Genomic DNA, 19,401 nt, shown 5'->3' with positions numbered 1-19,401 from the left:
GCTTTCCAGTTCTTAAGGCCAGCATTGTATACAAAGGCCATCAGCCATAGGATTTGTTTCATAACTGACTGGGCTCTTGGGCCTTTGAAGCAATAATTGGTTCTGCAGATTGCATTTTGGACATGATTTATGCTGGTGATAGCACATAAAGCTCATGGGTAAACTGGTTTGTGAACAGGGATATACAGGATGTTGACAGTAGGGGCACCTTAGAGGCAAATATCCTCAAACTTGTGTAGTCTTATCCTTGCGTATTCAGTCTTGCTTTTTCTTTTGTCCTTTTTTTTAAATTGTGACTGTAATTGTATTTTCATTTTGAGAAAATTACCTGTCAAATACTAACCTATTAAAATCTTTGTTTTGCATTTGCTGCAAATTTTTAAAATTTTAGTTTAGTTAATGTATTTTATTTGGAACAAACGTGTGTTTGTTTTTTGCCGTATAGTATGAGTTGAGGGTTCTTAGAAGTATAAAATCGTTAAGAATCTCATTAAAAAAAATTAGAATAAGTGAATTCATAGAGTCAGAATCTAGAGTACAGGTTACCAGGGGATGGGGTAGAGATAGGGAATAGGGAGTTAAGGCTTAAAATGTACAGAGTTGCATTTGGAATGATGGAACTGTTTTGGTAATGGTTGGTGGTGATGGTAGCACAACATTGTAAGCATAATTAACAGCACTGAAATATATATATGAATGTGATTAAAAGGGGGAAATGGAAATGTTAGGTTGTATATGTGGCAACAGAATAAAAATTAAAAAAAAAAAAAAATAAAGCCACGGAACTGCACTACACAATGAACCTGAAGTTAAACCATGGAATACATTTAATAGTACACTTATAAATATGTGCTTTTAACAGTTGTAACAAATGTATCACACCAATCAAGGTGTTAGTAATAGGGTGGTTTTTCCAGTTTGCTAATGCTGCTGTTAAGCAAAACATCAGAAATGGATTGGCCTTTATGAAGGGGATTTACCTGGTTACAAAGATACAGCCTTATGGCCATGCAAATGTCCAAGGTAAGACATCAACAATAGGATACCTTCACTGGAGAAAGGCCTTTGACTTCCGGAAAACCTCTGTTACTGGGAAGGCATGTGGCTAATGTCTACTTGCTCCCAGGTTGCTTTTGAAAATGGCGTTCTCCAAAATGTCACCATCAGCTTTCTACAGCCATCTTCAAAATGTCTCTCTAAGCTGCAGCAGTGAGCTCCTTCTGTCTGAGCTCTTATAGGCCCCCTCTAAACTAATCAAGACCCACGCTGAATGGGTGGGGCCACACCTCCATGGAAATAATCTAAACAGAGCTATTACCCACAGTTGGGTGGGTCACATCTCCATGGAAACAGACTAATCCAAAGATTCCACTCTAATCAACACTAATATATCAGCCCCCACAAGATTGCATTAAAAAACGTGGTGTTTTGGGGGACATAATACATCCAAACCAGCACAGTGGTGTATGGTTATCCTGTATTTTATGTGTGATTGTTCTGTAAATGTACAACTTCTCTAATTTAAAAAAAAAAAAATTGCTAAGAAGATATTCCAGAAGGATTTCTTTCATTTTTGACACCATATAAATACCATTTATTGAGCCCTTATTGTGTGCCAGGTACTAGTCTTAAGTCCTTTACGTGAATTGTCATTTAATCTGGAAAGTAATTTGATAACTACTACAATTAATCCCACCTTATAGATGAAACTGAGGCAGAAACACTTGAATGATTTCCCTGAAATCACAAAGTTACTGAGTGGTGGAACCTGGATCTGATTCAGGAGCCGCCTTTCTTACATGAATAATAAAATAGTTTTCCTGGGAGAGGTATTTTTATCTCTCCCTATTTCCCCAATCAGTACTACTGTTTTAATCTTACAGCTTTGTATATTTCAAAGCACAGTAAGGCTAGTTCTGCTTTATTACCTCCCTGCCCCCACAAAAACAAACAAACAACTTTAATAGTGTTTCTCGAGTTAATAGAATAATTTTCTCTCCCCGCTCTTCAGTTGGAATTTTTATTGAATTCGCACTAAACTTACTCCATTAATTGATGGAAAGTATTTACACCTTTATATTCTTCCTAATAAGGAAATATACTGTGTAACTTGGTTAATTGAAGTTACTATTTTTAACTTTTTGCATAGGTGAAGATTATTCCTTGATATTCTGTTTCTTTGCCTTTTGTATGTTTATTTTGTTATTTGGTTATTGTTATGTTAATGGTATTTTGTCTAAAATATCATGTTTACTTTTATAGAAAAAAATACATGCTGAATTTAAAGACTGTGTGGAAAGCGGAAAGATAACTGACCAAAAATTACGAAATAGTGTAGAACTGGGCTAAAACCTTATTTACTAACTGGCTTTTGTGACCTAGGGCCACTTATTTAATTTCTTTGTGTCTCTTTCCTTATCTGTCAAATGAAGGATTAAACTGAATGATCTCAAAATTGAATTTCACTCTTCCTGTTCTTGATTTTCTTTTAGGGAGCAGAAAATGTGCACTCAGCATTGGACAGCTATCCTTAGATTTACTTTTGATCTCCCAAACTCCACTGATCTGAGTCACAGGGGCAAGATACCTTTCTTGGCTTCTTTGGTTACAGACTTCTTTGAGTCACTGTTTTCCCAGGAGCTTTTATCTTTTGTAGACCCTTTGTACTGAGGTTCTGTTCATACACAAAAGTTGTCAGCTAGGTACTTTTTCCTGAGGTACTTGTCTTAGTTGCTCTAGAAATGTTTTGCAGAGGAAATAAAAACATTGGCAGTGCTGCTGTTTGAAAAGTACAGTGAAATTTACAAGCTTAAACTGTTAAGATCTTTTTATTATGACTTGTATTAAAAGATATATTGCTAAAAAGGAATTTATTGAAATATTGAAGATGACATGTTCTTTAACATTATGCACATATAACTTGATTTCTTTATTTAGCTTCATTTTTCTTTATTTAAACTGTGGAATTGTCAATTCTTAAATTTTGTGCAATTAAATTAATCTCTTTCTTTCTAAAGGTATTGTAATCCTGTTTACTTAAGTCCAGAATATACAGCAGCAGCCTAAAACTACTTTTTCAAATTATTTCTACAGAATTTAAGAAGATTTTATTCAAGCATATGGCATAGAAGATGAATTCTTCCTCCTCCACCATGAATGAAGAGCCTAATGCTCTGTCAGTAGTTAACCAGCTCCGGGATCTAGCTGCAGACCCATTAAACAGAAGAGCCATTGTTCAGGATCAGGGATGTCTGCCTGGCCTTATTTTATTTATGGACCATCCCAACCCCCCTGTTGTCCACTCTGCTTTACTTGTAAGTTGTCTTTAGTAATTTTAGCCTCAATGTTTTTATTTTTGCCATTAAGGAGAATGTGAAAAAGTGTTATGTTGAACCTAAGTGGACATATAGAGTTATGTATAGATGAACAGAAGCAATTATCAGATATGTAAAGTGAAGATACCAGAGTAGGAAAAGAGATAGGTTTATGTGTATGCAGATTAAAAGGGTTTAACATGTTCCAAAATTGTACATTAAAAATCAGTTTTGTGGAGCAGTATAACAGCCTTTTTCAGTTTTACTTCCAAGGAGTTGACTAGTGATTTGCTATATCTTTAAAATTAATTTTGAATTACCCAAATCATTAAGTTTTTTTTTAATTGGCAGAGATTATCTGGCTTCAAGTCCTTCTTTGTATCATCTTAAATCTAGGATCTGTGAAATTGTGTTAATTATGTGTTAAAAAAATGCCTGACCCTGTACATATACACACATATACATAACACACACCTGGAAACATACATACATATACCTGGGAGAATAATGCGGAACACTAAAATATTTTCTGTGTTTTACCTATATGCAGTAATAGTCTGAATAGTGATCTATATTATCTCTTCATTATTTTCTCTACTTTAAAACTTTCTGCAATTCATTTTTTTACATGTGTTTTAAGATTCCTATAATTTTCTGTATCTGATTCCTGTAATTTTTTCTATATCCTGGCCTAAGGGCTTTATAACCTTGAGTACAAATAAAATTATATATATGGTCTTTGAATCTATAAAAATATTGGGCACGATCTGTAAAGTGAATAAATAATTATCTGATGCATATGTAATTCTGTTTTCAAATATATGTAGACATTCTTTTGATTAAAACTATATTGAATTCATAAAAAAAAAGTGTTAGCAAGGTAAAAAATTAATAGAGGCTACATAGAGTGAATAGTAGTAAATCTCTTTCCTGTATGTACAAGCATGTATGTAGCTGTAGAATCCTTTTACACAAGTAGTGGCATATTACATGCATAGAGTGTTCTGCAACTTGCTTTTACCATTTAACAAGAAATCTTGAGGACTGGATCATATCAGTGCAAATGTATACTCAAAGAAAGCACCTTTTTTTGGTAATAGCTTTACTGAGCTGTAATTCACATGCTATACAATTCACCTATTTAAAGTGTACAATACAGGTTTTCAGTGTATTCCGAGTTACACACCCATCACCATAGTTAATTTCTGAACATTTTCGTCAGCTCAAAAAGAAACCCTGTACTCTTCAGCTATAACTCCCAAATCCCCTCAACCTGTCCTCATCTCAGCCCTAAATAAGCACTAGTTCACTTTCTGTCTGTATAGATTTGCCCTATTCCGGATATTTTGTATCAACGGAATTATAATATGTGGTCTTTTGTGACTAGCTTCTTTTACTTAGCATTATGTTTTCAAAATTCATCCATGTTGCAGCATGCATCAGTACTTCATTCCTTTTTTTTTCTTATTTTTTAGAGGAGTTTTAGGTTAACAGAAAAATCATGCAGAAAGTACAGAGTTCCCATATGCCTTCTCGTTCCCATAGTATCTCCTTTTATTAACATTTTACATTATGTGGCTCATTTGTTACAGTTGGTGAACCAATATTGATACACTGTTATTACTTAAAGTCCATAGTTTAAGTTAGGGTTCACTCTTTCTGTTGTTCAGTTTTCTCGGTTTTGACAAATGCATGATGTCATGTATCCACCGATACAGTATCATACAGAGCAGTTTCTCTGCCCTAAAATGTCCTGTGCTCCACCCATTCATCCTTATTACCCCTCAGACATTGGAAACCACTGATCTTTTAGTTGCCTCTGTAGTTTTGCTTTTACCAGAGTGTCAAATAGTTGAAATCATACAGTATGTACCCGTTTCAGACTGGCTTCTTTCACTTAGCAATAGGCATTTAAGTTTCCTCCATCATTTGTAGCCAAATAGTTTTCTAGTATATGGATTTACCAAATTTTTTTATCAGCGGCACTTGTTTTAAGATAAGATGGGAAGGAAAGGAGAAAGAGGAATAATTTCAGAGAGCTGATACTGAGAGGTAAAATTTGGTCTTTGTCTATGGAATCCAAAATGTCCAGTTAGTTTAGTTATTTTGTTTAAAGTATAACCAGATAAGGAGTTAATTATCCTAGGTTGAAAATACATTTGTCATTGTAATCACAATTTGTTCCAATTCAGAGAGAGAAATAGTGATTTAGGAGCCAGTATTTGTAGTATTGTCATAAGAAATTGGGTGGAAAACTTAATGTAAGTTAATGATTTTTCCTGGTAATTTTAAAGATTTTACTTAAAAACCAGTGTGAAATTGAGTACCACAAATTAAAGTGGTTGGCAATAAGATGACCATTTGTGAAACTGATTATGTAATTGAAGTGTCCTTGTAACCTTTAAAAAGATTTCTAATTTAACACCTTCTGTTTTCCTTAAGTGCTCCCTCTTTTTTTCTCTTCATTTTCTTCCTTCTCCAGCATATACCCTGTTACCTGTTACTAGTCCTTTTGCTCCTACCCTTTCCTACCACCTTTTTTCTATAGCACACCCAGTCAACAAAAGCCTCTTTAAGGGTCTATCCAAGTGGGCTGCCTTCCTCACTTCTGCTCCTGATCCATTAAATGATACTGCAGAAAATTTCAGTCTGCTTTATTTGGCTTGCTATGAACATTTCTGTGTTGCCACCTAAAATTTATGCAGTTTTAATAGCTGTGTAACATTCTATTGAGTTGATACAGAAATAAATTAACCATTTCCTTTTCCTCTAGACTTTTCAATTGTATTCTATTTTTCCCTGTCTTGGTATTGTTTGGGTGTAAGGATCTCTTGTTATCTTAAGTGCAAGGGGTAGGGAGGGTTATTGTAAGAAATCAAAGGTATAGAACCTAAGAGCAAGGCATGTGGGACTAAAACTGGTGACAAGAATGCAAACTGGAACTGTGGGAGCTGATCTTTGTCTTCTTGGGGCCCTGCAATTGCTTATCTCTGCTTCTGTCTTCTCTGCCTCTCACTTACGTGCTTACCTGCATGACTGCTCCTACATAACAACAGCCTTAAACCTCTAGTTAACATGTCTTACAAATCCAGCAGTCCAGGTCTGAGTTCCAATTCTACGAAAGTAAATCTGGTCCTGTTAGCTCTGGACAGAGTCAGGAAGCTGCTGCCATCTTAGCAGGGGCTGAGCTCCTAAGGACATGGTGTGGTCAGTCTCTCAAAAATATTGAAAATGGGGAGGGGAATAGTAGCATCTCTGGCATACTCACATATCTATTTTTTTCCCTTTTGAATTTTTTTCCTTTTTATATCAGAATGAATATTTTTGACTCGATTCCAAAACTGCTTTCTAGTAACTCAGGATAATGGAATTGGCAGTTTCAACTGCAGTCTAGTCTTGTCAACAGTTAGTGTAATGACTTCAAGTTTCAGGATTTAGTTTTTTATTGAAATAGGATTCACTCTGGGGGCAGTGGTACCTTAATAGAAGTTACAGTCTTCTGGCAAAGCCCTCTGAAACTTCTAGACTGTCATGTATTTATTTTTTTTAATTATTGTATGTTTTAATGATGCTACTAGGGTTTTAAAAGTACATAATTTGGCTATGGGAACTAATGAAGCTGACACTTAGGTCTTGACACTTTATGCTCCAGAAGATGCCCTCTTTATTCCTTTAATGTAGAGGAAATTCACAGATTTTTTTCTTATCAACAGAAATTTCAATAAGGATGTTTTTGTTAAAATATCCTGAGAATTGTATAAGAAATTGATCTTCATCTTTTGATATATGCTGCAAAATGACTTCTTAAATGACAATTATTCTCCCTTTTCTTCTTCCTTTTCCCTTCTTCCTCCTCTTACTTTTTGTTGTCTCCTCCTTTTCCTTCATCACCATTATAATCATTATACAATGAGGTTTGCCTATACCATTATTAAAAAAAATTAGCTATCTGCTCTGCTATGTCAGCTGTAGCTTGGTTCTCTGTGACTGCCTTGTGATAAGAGTCATGAAAACTGAGGGAGAGATTATAACCCAAAAGCAATGCAGAGTTCTTTTTGAGAAAAAAAAGTGAACATTTCTATTTAAGTTTTAAGAAAGGAAACCATGAGAAATGGAGGGAAGAGAAGGAGAAAGTGTTTACTTTTCTGATTATTCTTATTTAAAAATGGCAGAGCTATTAATTCAAGGGAGCCTCTCTAGATTAAATCTGGAATGCATGCATTATTTAAATTGGACTTTTATATCCAAACAACTATTAATTAAAAAGGATGGGAACTTTTGAAGTGGGGTCTTTATCTGCGTGCTTATCCCTATCTGAATGGGATTGATTTTTTTTTGTCTGTGTGATGTCGTACTTTTAAACATCCAGAATGATTTGTCTTTCTAGTATTTCATCCTCAGTGTATACAATTTGCTGATTTAGAATGGAATGAAAATTAGTTGGTTAGAAAATTAAATTAAAAAGATAAAGCAAAACCTACATATTGAAAACAAACAGACCAAACAGTATATCAAGGTGGTAGCATAACTCCAAAGAAGCATTTTTTCAGTTGACTTTAAAATATTCCTAGTATGGATGAGTAGAAAACTGGGGGAAGGAAAACAAACAAACAAAGGCACCCAGTGTTCTTTTTTTACTTTAATTGCTCTTTTTCACTTTAATTTTTATTCTTGTTGTTTTTGTGTATGTGGTGATGAAGGTGTCAGGGATGGATTTTGGTGATGAATGCACAACTATGTAATGGTACTGTGAACAACTGAATGTACGCTTTGTTTTCTGTGACTGCATGGTATGTGAATGTATCTCAATAAAATGAATTTAAAAGAAAAGAAATGAACAAAAATAAATAAATAAATAACATTCCTAGTGAGGTACATCCAAAAGAAAGAAGGGCTCAGAAATCTTTGCACTCAGTAATCTTAGTGTAAGTAACACTATTGTTGTTATTACTTTGAAATTATGCATTTTATGTAAAGTAGAATAAAAATAAGTTTTATGTAAATTTGAATTGGAAGTATCAGTATGAACTCATGATTTATCTTCCTTTTTTTAAAACACACATGCTTCCTACCTCTGTGCACTGAAAAAGACCTAGAACCAAAAGCCCTCACAGTGGAGAGCAGCCTTAGCACCTGGATTTCAGTCTCTAAATTCTGTCTCCCATTAAATGGAATCAGGGTTCTTTGGAGAAATAGTGGATTCTGGGTCTGTGGCAGGAAATGCACATATTGAGCCTGGAACAGCTCTTAATGCTAGAAAGCAGGGAAGCTATCAAAGACTGATTGAATCTTGTTAAAAATACTAGCAGATATTTGAAGTTCTTACTAGCCAAAGACGGGACAATTTGAGCATCAAAACTGGATACAGTGGATTGAAACCCATCAAATATAACAAATCAGTTACATTGATATTTAAAAAATAAAATAGTGCCAACTCTGCAGGTTTATAAGGTGCTCATTCATTTTTTTTCTGAAATTGGTAATTTGAAAGAAAGAATAAAGCATTTTTTTTCCTCATTTTAATTGATGAGACAGTCTTTAGAAGAATTATACCTAATAAGGTTGAAGGAACTACCATGTTATGAGAAATATGGAGGCTAGAGAAACATGTTAAAGGCTAACACGAGGCAGTCAGCCAAAATCAGAATGTGATCTTTTCTCTGGGACAAATAACCTGGTTTCTTCAACAATAAATGCATTTAAAAGAAAGGCAGTTTCAGCATATGGGAATAGTATTGCCATTAAGTTAATTAGAGAAAAATGTCTAACGTTTTAGAACTGTATTTAAGTATTTACAGATGAAGTGATATATTCTCTGAGATTTGCTAAAAAAATACTCCATTATGGTAATGGGCAGGGGAAATAGGTAAAACAAGATTGTCAAATGGTTGATAATTGTTGAAGATGGGAGATGAATACATGGGGATTCACCACTCTTGTTCTCTAGTTTGTACTATTTTCAGAACAAAAAAGTTTAAAAGAAAAGTATTACATAGAAGATTTAAATTCATTGTCTGGTATTGAATGATTGATGATAAATACTCCATAGTTATATTACAAGTTCATATAGAAAAACCTGTGCGCTTTTCCTTTTAAAAAAATCAAACCATATAATAGAAATTTCCTATTTTTTCTCATAGAATTAAGTTTAACAGGCAAAACAGACATTGATACACGAGTGAAGAGTAGTAACAAATGGGAAACCTGTGTGGCCCCTAGCTTGTGTCCTATTTCAGTAAGAATTGCAGTAAGAATGAGAAAAGGGAGCATGTCAATTGCTTGTAGGGACTTGGGTTTGAAAGAGCTTTTGTTTTGTTTTGTTTTGTTTTGTTTTTTAGTAGCATGGACTCGAACATGTTTAAATTCAGAAGTCATGTGGCTGCTAGAGTGGGAGAGGTTTGAGAAGAAGGCTCTTATGGTTATAGAAAATGGGAAAGGTTGCTGAGGAGAAAGATGAGTTTGTTCACCAGCATTGAGGGATTGATGAGTTTGGTAAAACTCAATTGATACAATATTTACTGACTTGATTATGAAATTCCTTTTTCTCCCTGCTGCAGGCCCTGAGAAGCCTAATAGTTAGATTTGTCCAGGACTGATACTTGGCTGGCTAAATTAGACAGAAAGACTGTGTAAGGGAGTTTAGGATTTTGGCAAGAGAGTGGTTGAAATAATGGATTGCTAGCCTGAATAAGAAGGGAAGTAAAGCCACAGAGGGACTGTGCTACTGAGAAAGGAATGCAAGTTCCAGAGAAGGTTGAAGAACAAGTGTAGTGTTTCTGTAATTCCATTCCATCTCCACTATCGGCTTATTAGTTTTACCTCTTTGTTTAAAAATTTTTTTTGGTGGTTGCTCTAGGTTGTACACGGTGCATCTTTATGTTATTACAATCTATCTTCAAATAAATCATACACTTCATGTATAGTGTAAGAATCATACAGGAGCGTATTTACTTTTTCTCCTCCCATTCTTGTGCTGTTTTTGTCATTTTGCTTCTATATATATAAAAAATCCCACAGTATTAATTTTTTTGCTTTAAACCATCAATTATGTTTCAAAGAGATTAAAATTTAAAAAATATAAAGTCATATTTTCCCCCATGTTCATCATTTCTGGTGCTCCTCATTCCTTATTATAGATTCAAATTTCTATTGATGTCATTTTCTTTTCTGCTTAAAGAATTTCCCTTAACATTTCTTGTTATGCTTGTTTGTTGGTGATTAATTCTTTCAACATTTTTTTTGTCTGAAAAATACATCACCTTCAGTTTTGAAAGATGTCTTCTCTAGGTTTAGAATTCTAGGTTAACAGTTTTGTTTTTTGTTTTTTCTTTTAAAAGATCTTATTCCATTGTCTTCTGGCTCACATGATTTCTAATAAGATTATTCTAATTCATATCTTTGTTACTCTATACTGAATTTTTTTTTTTCTGGTTGCTTTTAAAATTTTCTCTATCACTGGTTTTCAGCAAATGATTGTAATGTGCTTAATATGGATGGCTTTCTTTGTGTTTTGTGGGTTTTTTGTTTATTTGGGTCTTTTTTTTTCGGTTTTTGCTTGGAATTTGTTATTTGTTGAGCTTCTTGGATCTGTGGGTTTATAGTTTTCATCAAATTTGGAAAATTGTTATCCATTATTTCTTCAAAAGTTTTTTTTTCCTGTCTCCTGTCTTTCTCCTCTCTTGAGATTGCAGTTACGTGTATATTAGACACTTAATGTTGTCTCACACGTCACTGTTGCACTGCCCCTTTTATTCCCTGCTCTATGCTTCATTTTGCATAGTTCCTAGTGCTACAGTTTAAAGTTCACTTATCTTTTTTTCCTGTAGTTTCTTAAGCTACTAATCTTGTCCAATGTTGTTTTTCCATTTCAGATATTATATTTTTGTCCTCTGAAAGTTCCATTTGGGTCTTTTTAATATCTTCCATTTCTCTCTTCACCATGTTTGTTTTCATACACATTTTTAAGCCATACGGAACATATTTGTAATAGCAGTAAGTAAAAAGAATGTAGTATTTTTTTAGCAGATGTGTTCCAAATAACAGTGGCTCAAGAATGGAAGAATAGCCTGGACATTGAATTAACCTATTACTGTTTCTGCTATAGGCTCTTCGCTATTTGGCAGAATGCCGTGCTAACAGAGAAAAAATGAAAGGAGAACTGGGTATGATGTTAAGCTTACAAAATGTTATACAGAAGTAAGTACAGTATATGGTATCTCCTAATGCAGTTGAAAATGGATTTTCTTATTTAAAGTATACTGACTTAATGTATAATTTTACTGAGATTTTCATTCTTAATATAAAGGCACGTTCTTATAGGTTATGTGTCCAAAAATGTTCTGATGATAAATGATTCTGATTATTGTTAAACATTGATAGTAAATATGCCCTTATAAAACTGTTTAGATTTTGTTTAAAATGTACATTTTTTTGATCACATTTTTTTTAAAAAAAACTTCTACATTGTATGAAGTTTTTAAAGTACATGTAAATTGCTTTGCTAGCAAAACAGATGACTAATATTTGAAAATAAGCAATATTATAGCAATAGCATGAAGTTCTTTTGTTTACTTCATTCTTGTTTTAACTCTAAAGAACAGTCATCAAGATCATGGAAATGAAATGGGCTTTTGGTGAGATTTTCTTGAACATCATTGAAACTTAGAGCTCTACGAGCCATTTTATTTGATTTTTAACAAATGGATTGTTTTTAATTATACCTTTCATTTTATAAAGATCTTTATGTCCATTGTCTCATTTTGATATTTACAACTCTTTGAGGCATGTTTGATAGATACAAGCTTTGTTTTATGGTTAAGGAAAATACAGAAATGCTAAGTTACTTATCTAATGTCTCCTAGCTATGTTGCCTCTGGTTTCACTCCCTTGGTGGGCCTTCCTGATTTCCTTTTAGAAGGCTAGAAGTTGAAGATTAACTGTTTTGATGTTTGTACTATGTTAGGAAGCAAAATAGTCTATGCTTTATTCTCTTAGTAGTTTACTTTGTTTCTTGATCTGATACGAGACATAGCTGCCTTTAAAACTATATTAAGTATAATAAAACTATAATAAGTAACCATTTAATTTATTAAATTTTTAAATTTATCTTGTAGTTTTGTTGGCTCAAATGATCACAAAAGTCCTAGAACGATGAAGGTGATAAAGGCTGTTGTGGGGCTGATGGATATTAGTTCTAGTGTGGCGCTTTTATAATTTTGTGAGTTAAATTATATAGTGGAGAATCATCTAAACTGAATTCCATGGCAGTATGTTTTTTTCTTAGTGTTTTTGACTTCTGGGTAAATATTTTTTAATTTTATTAATCCTATTTTTAGAGATTACTTAAATAATTGTTCTCATACCCTACTTGATAGGGTAGTTCTGTAGTGCTATGTGGTGCTTTGGTATTACATAATGATAGGCCAAGATGAAAACTCAAGGTTTTGTTTGTTTGTTTGTTTGTTTTTAATTCAGTTGCTCAGTTAAGTATGGATAACAAAATATTAACTGCCAACGGTTGTGTGAATCACAGCCTGTGGTTTGGAATAAAAATTTGGATTCTAATTCTGAATTAAGCTTAAGACAAGTAACCTCTTTGACCTTTAGTTTCTTTATTTGGAAGCTAATAAACAAAGAGTGACTGAGGACCAATGGGATAATATGTGTAGAAATACTTTGTCAATCCTTAAAATATTGTATAAAATATAAGGTTGCATTATTATTTTTCCTAGTATGCTTTAATGGCATATATTTCACTATTTTTAATCTTTTAACTGGTATATAGTTCTTTTGAAAACATTAAAAAGTTTGAGCATAATATAGTTACTTCTGTAGGGCTATTTTATTCATTTGGTGAGCTTAAAATTTACATATTCCTTTAACATGTATGGTTTTTGAAGTTAAAAATAATGTAAAAATAAAAATATGTAGGAAATTAGATTAAAAAAATAATTGACATATTAGAATATACTTCAAAATTGAACATTAAAAATTTAGAGAAAGTTTAAGAGGTACCATAGATTTAGCCTTTAAACCAATTTGTTAGCTTGGTTGGCTCAGGCTGTTGTTATTTATGTGTTTTTGAGAGTGTATGTGTATAACAGAGATACAAATATAAAATAATGAGGAGAGCATTTACTTGTATCTTTGTTAAAGAAGTGGTGTGTCAGTTCAGGTCTTGTGGAAAGAAGAACCTGAGATGGAATTAGATTGGAAGAGGTTTATTGTGGGTTAAGATCCATAAAGATAAAGGGGGAGGCAGCAGGATTGGGCAGGGAGTCTTTAGAGTGTGATACAGAGCTGACATCTGTGAAAGGGAAGTGGAGAGGAAGCAGAATTGAGCCAGGAGAGTTTCAGACTGCAATACAGATCTGACAGAGTCTTAGCTACCCTATTGGGGAGTTCTAGAGCTAAGATTGCCCACTAGAAGAGTCCGAATTGGGCAGAAACTGCCAGGAGCCAGTGCCCCCTGCGTAGTCATTGTCTGGGGGCTGCCTGGGAAAAACATGCCATCTAATTGAAAGCCGTGGTGGATTCCCAAGCCTTTTCAGTTGGAAGCTGTGCTACTATACTGTATTTCCTGCAGCTGAAATGTTTTCTAGAAGGGAGATCCAAATAGTCTGCCTCTATGGCTGCTGCAGGTGGCTTGTCTTTTTAATTCACATAAAGTGTATCTTCTGAATAATATGCAATGATGATGGCTTCTCTAGGAGTAAAGCAGTTGTATGTCTGTTGCATACTCTATTACAATTTCGTCTTGTATCCTACTCCCCAAAGTGGCCATGATGTAATAATTTTTATATATTTTTTGTAGCTCATTTGGCTTCTGGAGATCTCAGATTCGAAGGTTGCCTTTCAAGCTCTTTAAAAGTCATCTCTGTTTACCAAAATAATCTTCATAGAAGTTTATCATATTTGAATTATAGTGTAAGTCTCAGAAGGTTAATAAAACTGTGTCTTTTGGATAGTAAACAAGACTTGAGGAAGTGTTAGAATCAGGTTTGGGTTTAGCATGTTAACTGTGTTGTGAATTATCTTATGGCTTGGACTTTTTTTTTTTTTTTTAAGAAATCAGATTGCTGTGGCATTTTTATTATCTCTTTATCTGTTTGTTTCTTTGGGTACCTCTATTAAATTTTTTTAAAAAATCAAAATGAATAGGTTTTTCCTTCTAGGCATATAGACAAAGGTGAGTTTTTAATCTACATAACTGGTATGACACAGTAAACATCTGCTTTTTAGACTTGATTTTGCATTTTGACTTCTGTGTTACAGATATAGATGATTGTTTTATCAATACTGTAATTTAGTTTTTGAACTAATCAGCATCCCATTCTTACATGGGTCACTTTGTAAGACCTATATTATATACTCTAATTGCTCTGTTTGATGTGGCTGCCCCATGATAGCCAGTCAGCCGGGATAGGATTAGAAGCAAACTTTCAGATGGGCATCTCTCAATTTAGGAGTATTGAACAGGGGGAGATTTAGTTATGCTGCTATGGAACTATGCAATTAAGGAAGTACTAGAAGACTATTCCCGTACACCAGAAGGTTCCAGAGAGAGCAAAGAAAATCTGCTGTGGAGGAATGTTAACTGAAGAGAAACTTTACAGCCTGGCATGATCAATGAGGAAACAAAAAACAGAAGTAGTTAGGGAGAATGGAGGTTATTCACATGAGAAGCACGGAAGAATATTTTATAATAGGGAAAATTCTGGGGACTAAATTTTTGCCCTTTACCATATTCTGTTTTGCTACAGAATTTTACTGAGATTTTAACATGTTATTCAATAGCACGCTTTACTGCTGTTGAGGTCAAATTGGTGCTTACAGATTGACAATTGGATTGATTTCAAAGTCACTGTTACTTTCAGTTCTCTAATTGTGAAGAGAATTTCAAGTTCCCTGTCACTAAGAATGAATCTGTTCTAATTTTAATCTCTTCTGTAAATAAAAGCTCATCGTTAAAGGTTAAAACCTTTTTATATTGTATTTTTAGCCCTGGATCCCTTTGGTGAAGAGAATTTCCAATGTCAAATTAGGAGAACATCTAAATCCAGTTAAGAACATTTCTTATTTGGTATACCAAATATTTGGTATTTATGATATAAGATACATTTAATAAAAGCACTTGTGAATATTTAACATGAAGAATACTATAAATAAAAGCCACTTTTCATAAAATATACCTCACCTTTAAAATATGTTATTTTTTCTAAAGAACTTCGTAAAATTCTGGGTTTTGTAAACAGTTCCATTATAAATGGTGGCCTGTTCTTGCTAAAATCTTTGGTATGGATGAAAAATATGGGTTTCATTTCTTTTTGCCTTTTTTCTGTTGTTTTTTTTTTATTTTAAATGTCATTTTAAAATTGTATTACATGTATGTAGTATGATTTATTTTGAAAAATTAGAAAATATATAAAGAAAATCCATAATGCCATTTATTTAGAGATAGCTATTTTTTAAAAAAGTTAATGTATTGACTTCACATGTTTTCCATGCAAATATGTGTGTGTCTGTGTGTCTGTGTGTGTATATATAATATAGAAATAATATCAGACCTACAGAAAAGTTGTAGTACAAAGAATCCCTGTATATCGTATATCTGGACTCTCCATTTTCTCACATTTGCTTTATCATTCCTTCTCTATAAATATTGTCATTGTTGTTCCATGGTGCATATATGTTCATAACTTCATTGTGAATTACTTCATTATTCATTGTGAAATGTGTCTTTTAGGGTTAAAAAAGTGCTCTTAGTCATGTTTAATGTCTAGATTGGGGACTTGAATTCTACTCTACCTGATATCGCCAGCTCTCATTGTTTCCGTTTGCCTAGTCCACCTTTGCCTGTGTCTTTATTTCTGTAACACTTTGTTTTAGCTTTGTCTTATTTTGTGAGCCAGATTGAAAATCTTCTTTTAATTGCTGAGTTAGGTCCATTTATGTTTATTTGTGTGGCAGATATTTTATCTTAACTCATGTATTTGTTATAGTTACCATGTATGTTATGTTACAGTTGCTGTGTTTCTTCCTTGCGTATTTTATTTTTAAAATGTCTTCTGATATGTAGGAAGATTTGTCTGATTCATACCTTTGTTCTTAGACCATTTTAAATGTTTTAAGTTACCTGTTTTCTTAACTTTTCACTTTCTTGTTTATTTTTTATTATTTTTTTAAATTTTATTTTGAAATAAATTCAAAGTTATAGGAATAGTTGCAAAAACAATACTAACCCCATACAAAGAATTCCATCATACCCTGACCCCCCTCCCCTGATAGCTCAATCCACCAATCTTAACGTGTTGTCACATCACTATTTCTTTCCCTCCCTCCCTCCCTATCATCCATCATCTATTGCTCTGTCTTCTGAACATATGAGAGCTAGCTGCACACATCCTTGAACATACACTGTAATTCACGTATACACTTCCCATGAACAAGAACATTCTTTTATGCAATCCCATTAAGCGCAGCTAAGAAGTTCAACAATGATACAAAGCTTACATTCTATATTTCCTTTACCTTATGTCACAACTGTGTCCCTTTGAGCCACCTGTCCTCTATCCTCTAATTCTATCTAAGCTCATCCTTGGCATTCAATCATCTATTTAGACTGTCTTTTTTTTTTTTTTTTTTAGTTGTGGGAACAGATATACAGCCTAAATCTTCCCATTCCACCCCCTCCCTAGCCTTCCATTAGTGGGATTAATCACCTTTAGAATGTTGTAATGCTCTTTCCCACCATCCATTACTAGAAATTTCCCTTCACCTCCAACAGCAACTCCACCCTCATTTCTTAACTCCCCATTGCCCCATCCCCCATTTCTCTTAAACCAAACTCTCCAATTCATCTCTATGGTTACATTCTCTGATAGTTTCTTTGTGTTTGCTGTGGGGGTTAAAATTAACCTCTTAAATCCATGTCAATCTTGTTTTTCTTTGATACCACCTCCACTTCAATAGGACACATAAACTATGTTCCTATACTCCTCCATTCCCCTACCTTTATATAGTTGTCTAAAATTATATATTTTACATTGAGTTCAAAACCACTGATTTGTCATTAGGGTTTGTGTAATTTATATCATGTAGGAAGTAAATAGTGGAGTTACAGTTCAAAAATTATTGACTTCTATTTGTATTCCACTGTGGCCGGAGAATGTGCCCTGAGTATATTCAATTTTTTTTTTTTTTTTTTAATTTCTTGAGGCTTGTTTTATGTCCCAGCTTATGGTCCCTTCTGGAGAAAGATCCGTGATTGCTAGAGAAAAATGAGTGTCCTGGTGCTTTGGGATGTAAGGTACTATATATTTCTGTTAAAATTCTCTATATCTCTTTCTTCTTTCTGTTGTTTCTCTGTTGGTAGGGTTCCCTTTAGAATCTGAAGTAGGGCAGGTCTTTTATTGGCAAAGTCTCTCAGGATTTGTTTGTGAAAAATTTAAGCTCTCCCTCGAATTTGAAGGAGAGTTTTGCTGGATAAAGTATTCTTGGTTGGAAATTTTTCTCTCTCAGGATTTTAAATATGTCATGCCACTGCCTTCTCATCTCCATGGTGGCTACTGAGTAGTCACAACTTAGTCTTATGTTGTTTCCTTTGTATGTGGTGAATTGCTTTTCTCTTGCTGCTTTCAGAACTTGCTCCTTCTCTTCAGTATTTGAGAGTCTGATCAGAATATGTCTCGGAGTGGGTTTATTTGGATTTATTCTATTTGGAGTTCGCTGGGCATTTATGCTTTTTGTATTTATATTGTGTAGAAGGTTTGGGAAGTTTTCCCCAACAATTTCTTTGAATACTCTTTCTAGACCTTTACCCTTCTCTTCCCCTTCTGGGACACCAATGAGTCTTAAGTTTGGACGTTTTATTTTATCTATCGTTTCCCTGAGATCCGTTTCGATTTTTTTGATTTTTTTCTCCATTCTTTCTTTTGTCCTTTCATTTTCTGTTTTGTGGACTTCTAGGACACTGAGATGTTGTTCAGCTTCCTCTAGTCTTGTATTGTGATTATGCAAAGTCTTTTTAATTTGGCCAACAGTTTCTTTTATTTCCATAAGATCTTCTATTTTTTTATTTAGCCTTGCAATGTCTTCTTTATGCTCTTCTAGGGTCTTCTTTATGTAGCTTATATCCTGGGCCATGGTCTTCTTGATGTCCTTTAAATCCTTTGCCATGCTTTCATTCCTCAATTGTATTTCTTTAATTAATTCTGCGAGGAACTTTGTTTCTTCAGATAACTTGATTTGTGTGTTTGGAGTTGGATTCTCCATATGGTCTGGTTTTATCATATGCATTGAGATTTTCTGTTGTTTTTGGCCTCTTGGCATTTGCTCTGCTCGACAGGGTTCTTTTAATTTGTAAAAAAAAAAAAAAAAAAAACCTATCTAATTTTTCAGAAACACTGTTTGGTGACATACACTTTCTCTAACTAACCAGCAGATGGCGTCTGTGAGTCACCTGTACCTCTCAAGTCAGTTCTCCACCTTCTCCACCTTGTCCCTGCCGTGAGTGGGGAGATGATTCTTGTGGGGTCCAGCCAGAGAACTCAGCCTGGGTGTGTTGCTGGAGCTGCCCACCCTGAATGCGGGGCGCTTATACAGGTGGTCAGGGAGGAAGGACAGCCTCAATATCCAAATCCCCCCGGTTCCCGGAGATTCAAGGCCACCGCAAGAGACCAAGCCTTCATTTCATTTCAGCCCCAGCCCCTGCCCCTCTCTCTTGATGTCCCACAAACCACCAGGCTTGGCGTAGTGTCTCTGGGATCTCCGAGCAGGTCCCCCTGCCCAGCCACGCTCCTCCAGGACCACTGCTGAGAGAATGCTGCGCTACATCATCAGCGCTACATCATCAGCGCACGCCGTCCCTCAAGGGAAGCCCCGGGCCACCGGGCCAAGCCGGCTCGCTTTCTGCCTTATGCAAAAATGGCCAAATGGGGCGTCGCCACACCCTTCTCCTCGCACAGTTCCTCCTTCCCAGCTTCGGGACAACTGGCGGGGCTCTGGGCTGTGGGCACGGCCCCAGGCAGGAGTTTATCCAGCCCTCCCGGGAGCAAGCTGCTAGCCACGGGGATTCTTTCGGCTTCTG

At 34.6% G+C, this 19,401-nt stretch overlaps 1 protein-coding gene across 1 annotated transcript in view; it reads left to right on the top strand.

The window, feature by feature from the left end:
• The window catches only part of ARMC1 (armadillo repeat containing 1), a 40,876-nt gene that overhangs the window by 2,872 nt on the left and 18,603 nt on the right, over nucleotides 1-19,401 (top strand). Inside the window, 2 exon segments of the mRNA XM_037803026.1 lie at nucleotides 3,094-3,314; nucleotides 11,419-11,510. Of these exon segments, the coding sequence (XP_037658954.1) occupies nucleotides 3,132-3,314; nucleotides 11,419-11,510 (275 nt within the window). The 5' untranslated portion in view covers nucleotides 3,094-3,131.

This window comes from Choloepus didactylus, chromosome 14 (assembly GCF_015220235.1).
Source record: "Choloepus didactylus isolate mChoDid1 chromosome 14, mChoDid1.pri, whole genome shotgun sequence".
Lineage (NCBI taxonomy): Eukaryota > Metazoa > Chordata > Mammalia > Pilosa > Megalonychidae > Choloepus > Choloepus didactylus.
This window is presented reverse-complemented; position numbering and strand designations above follow the sequence as displayed.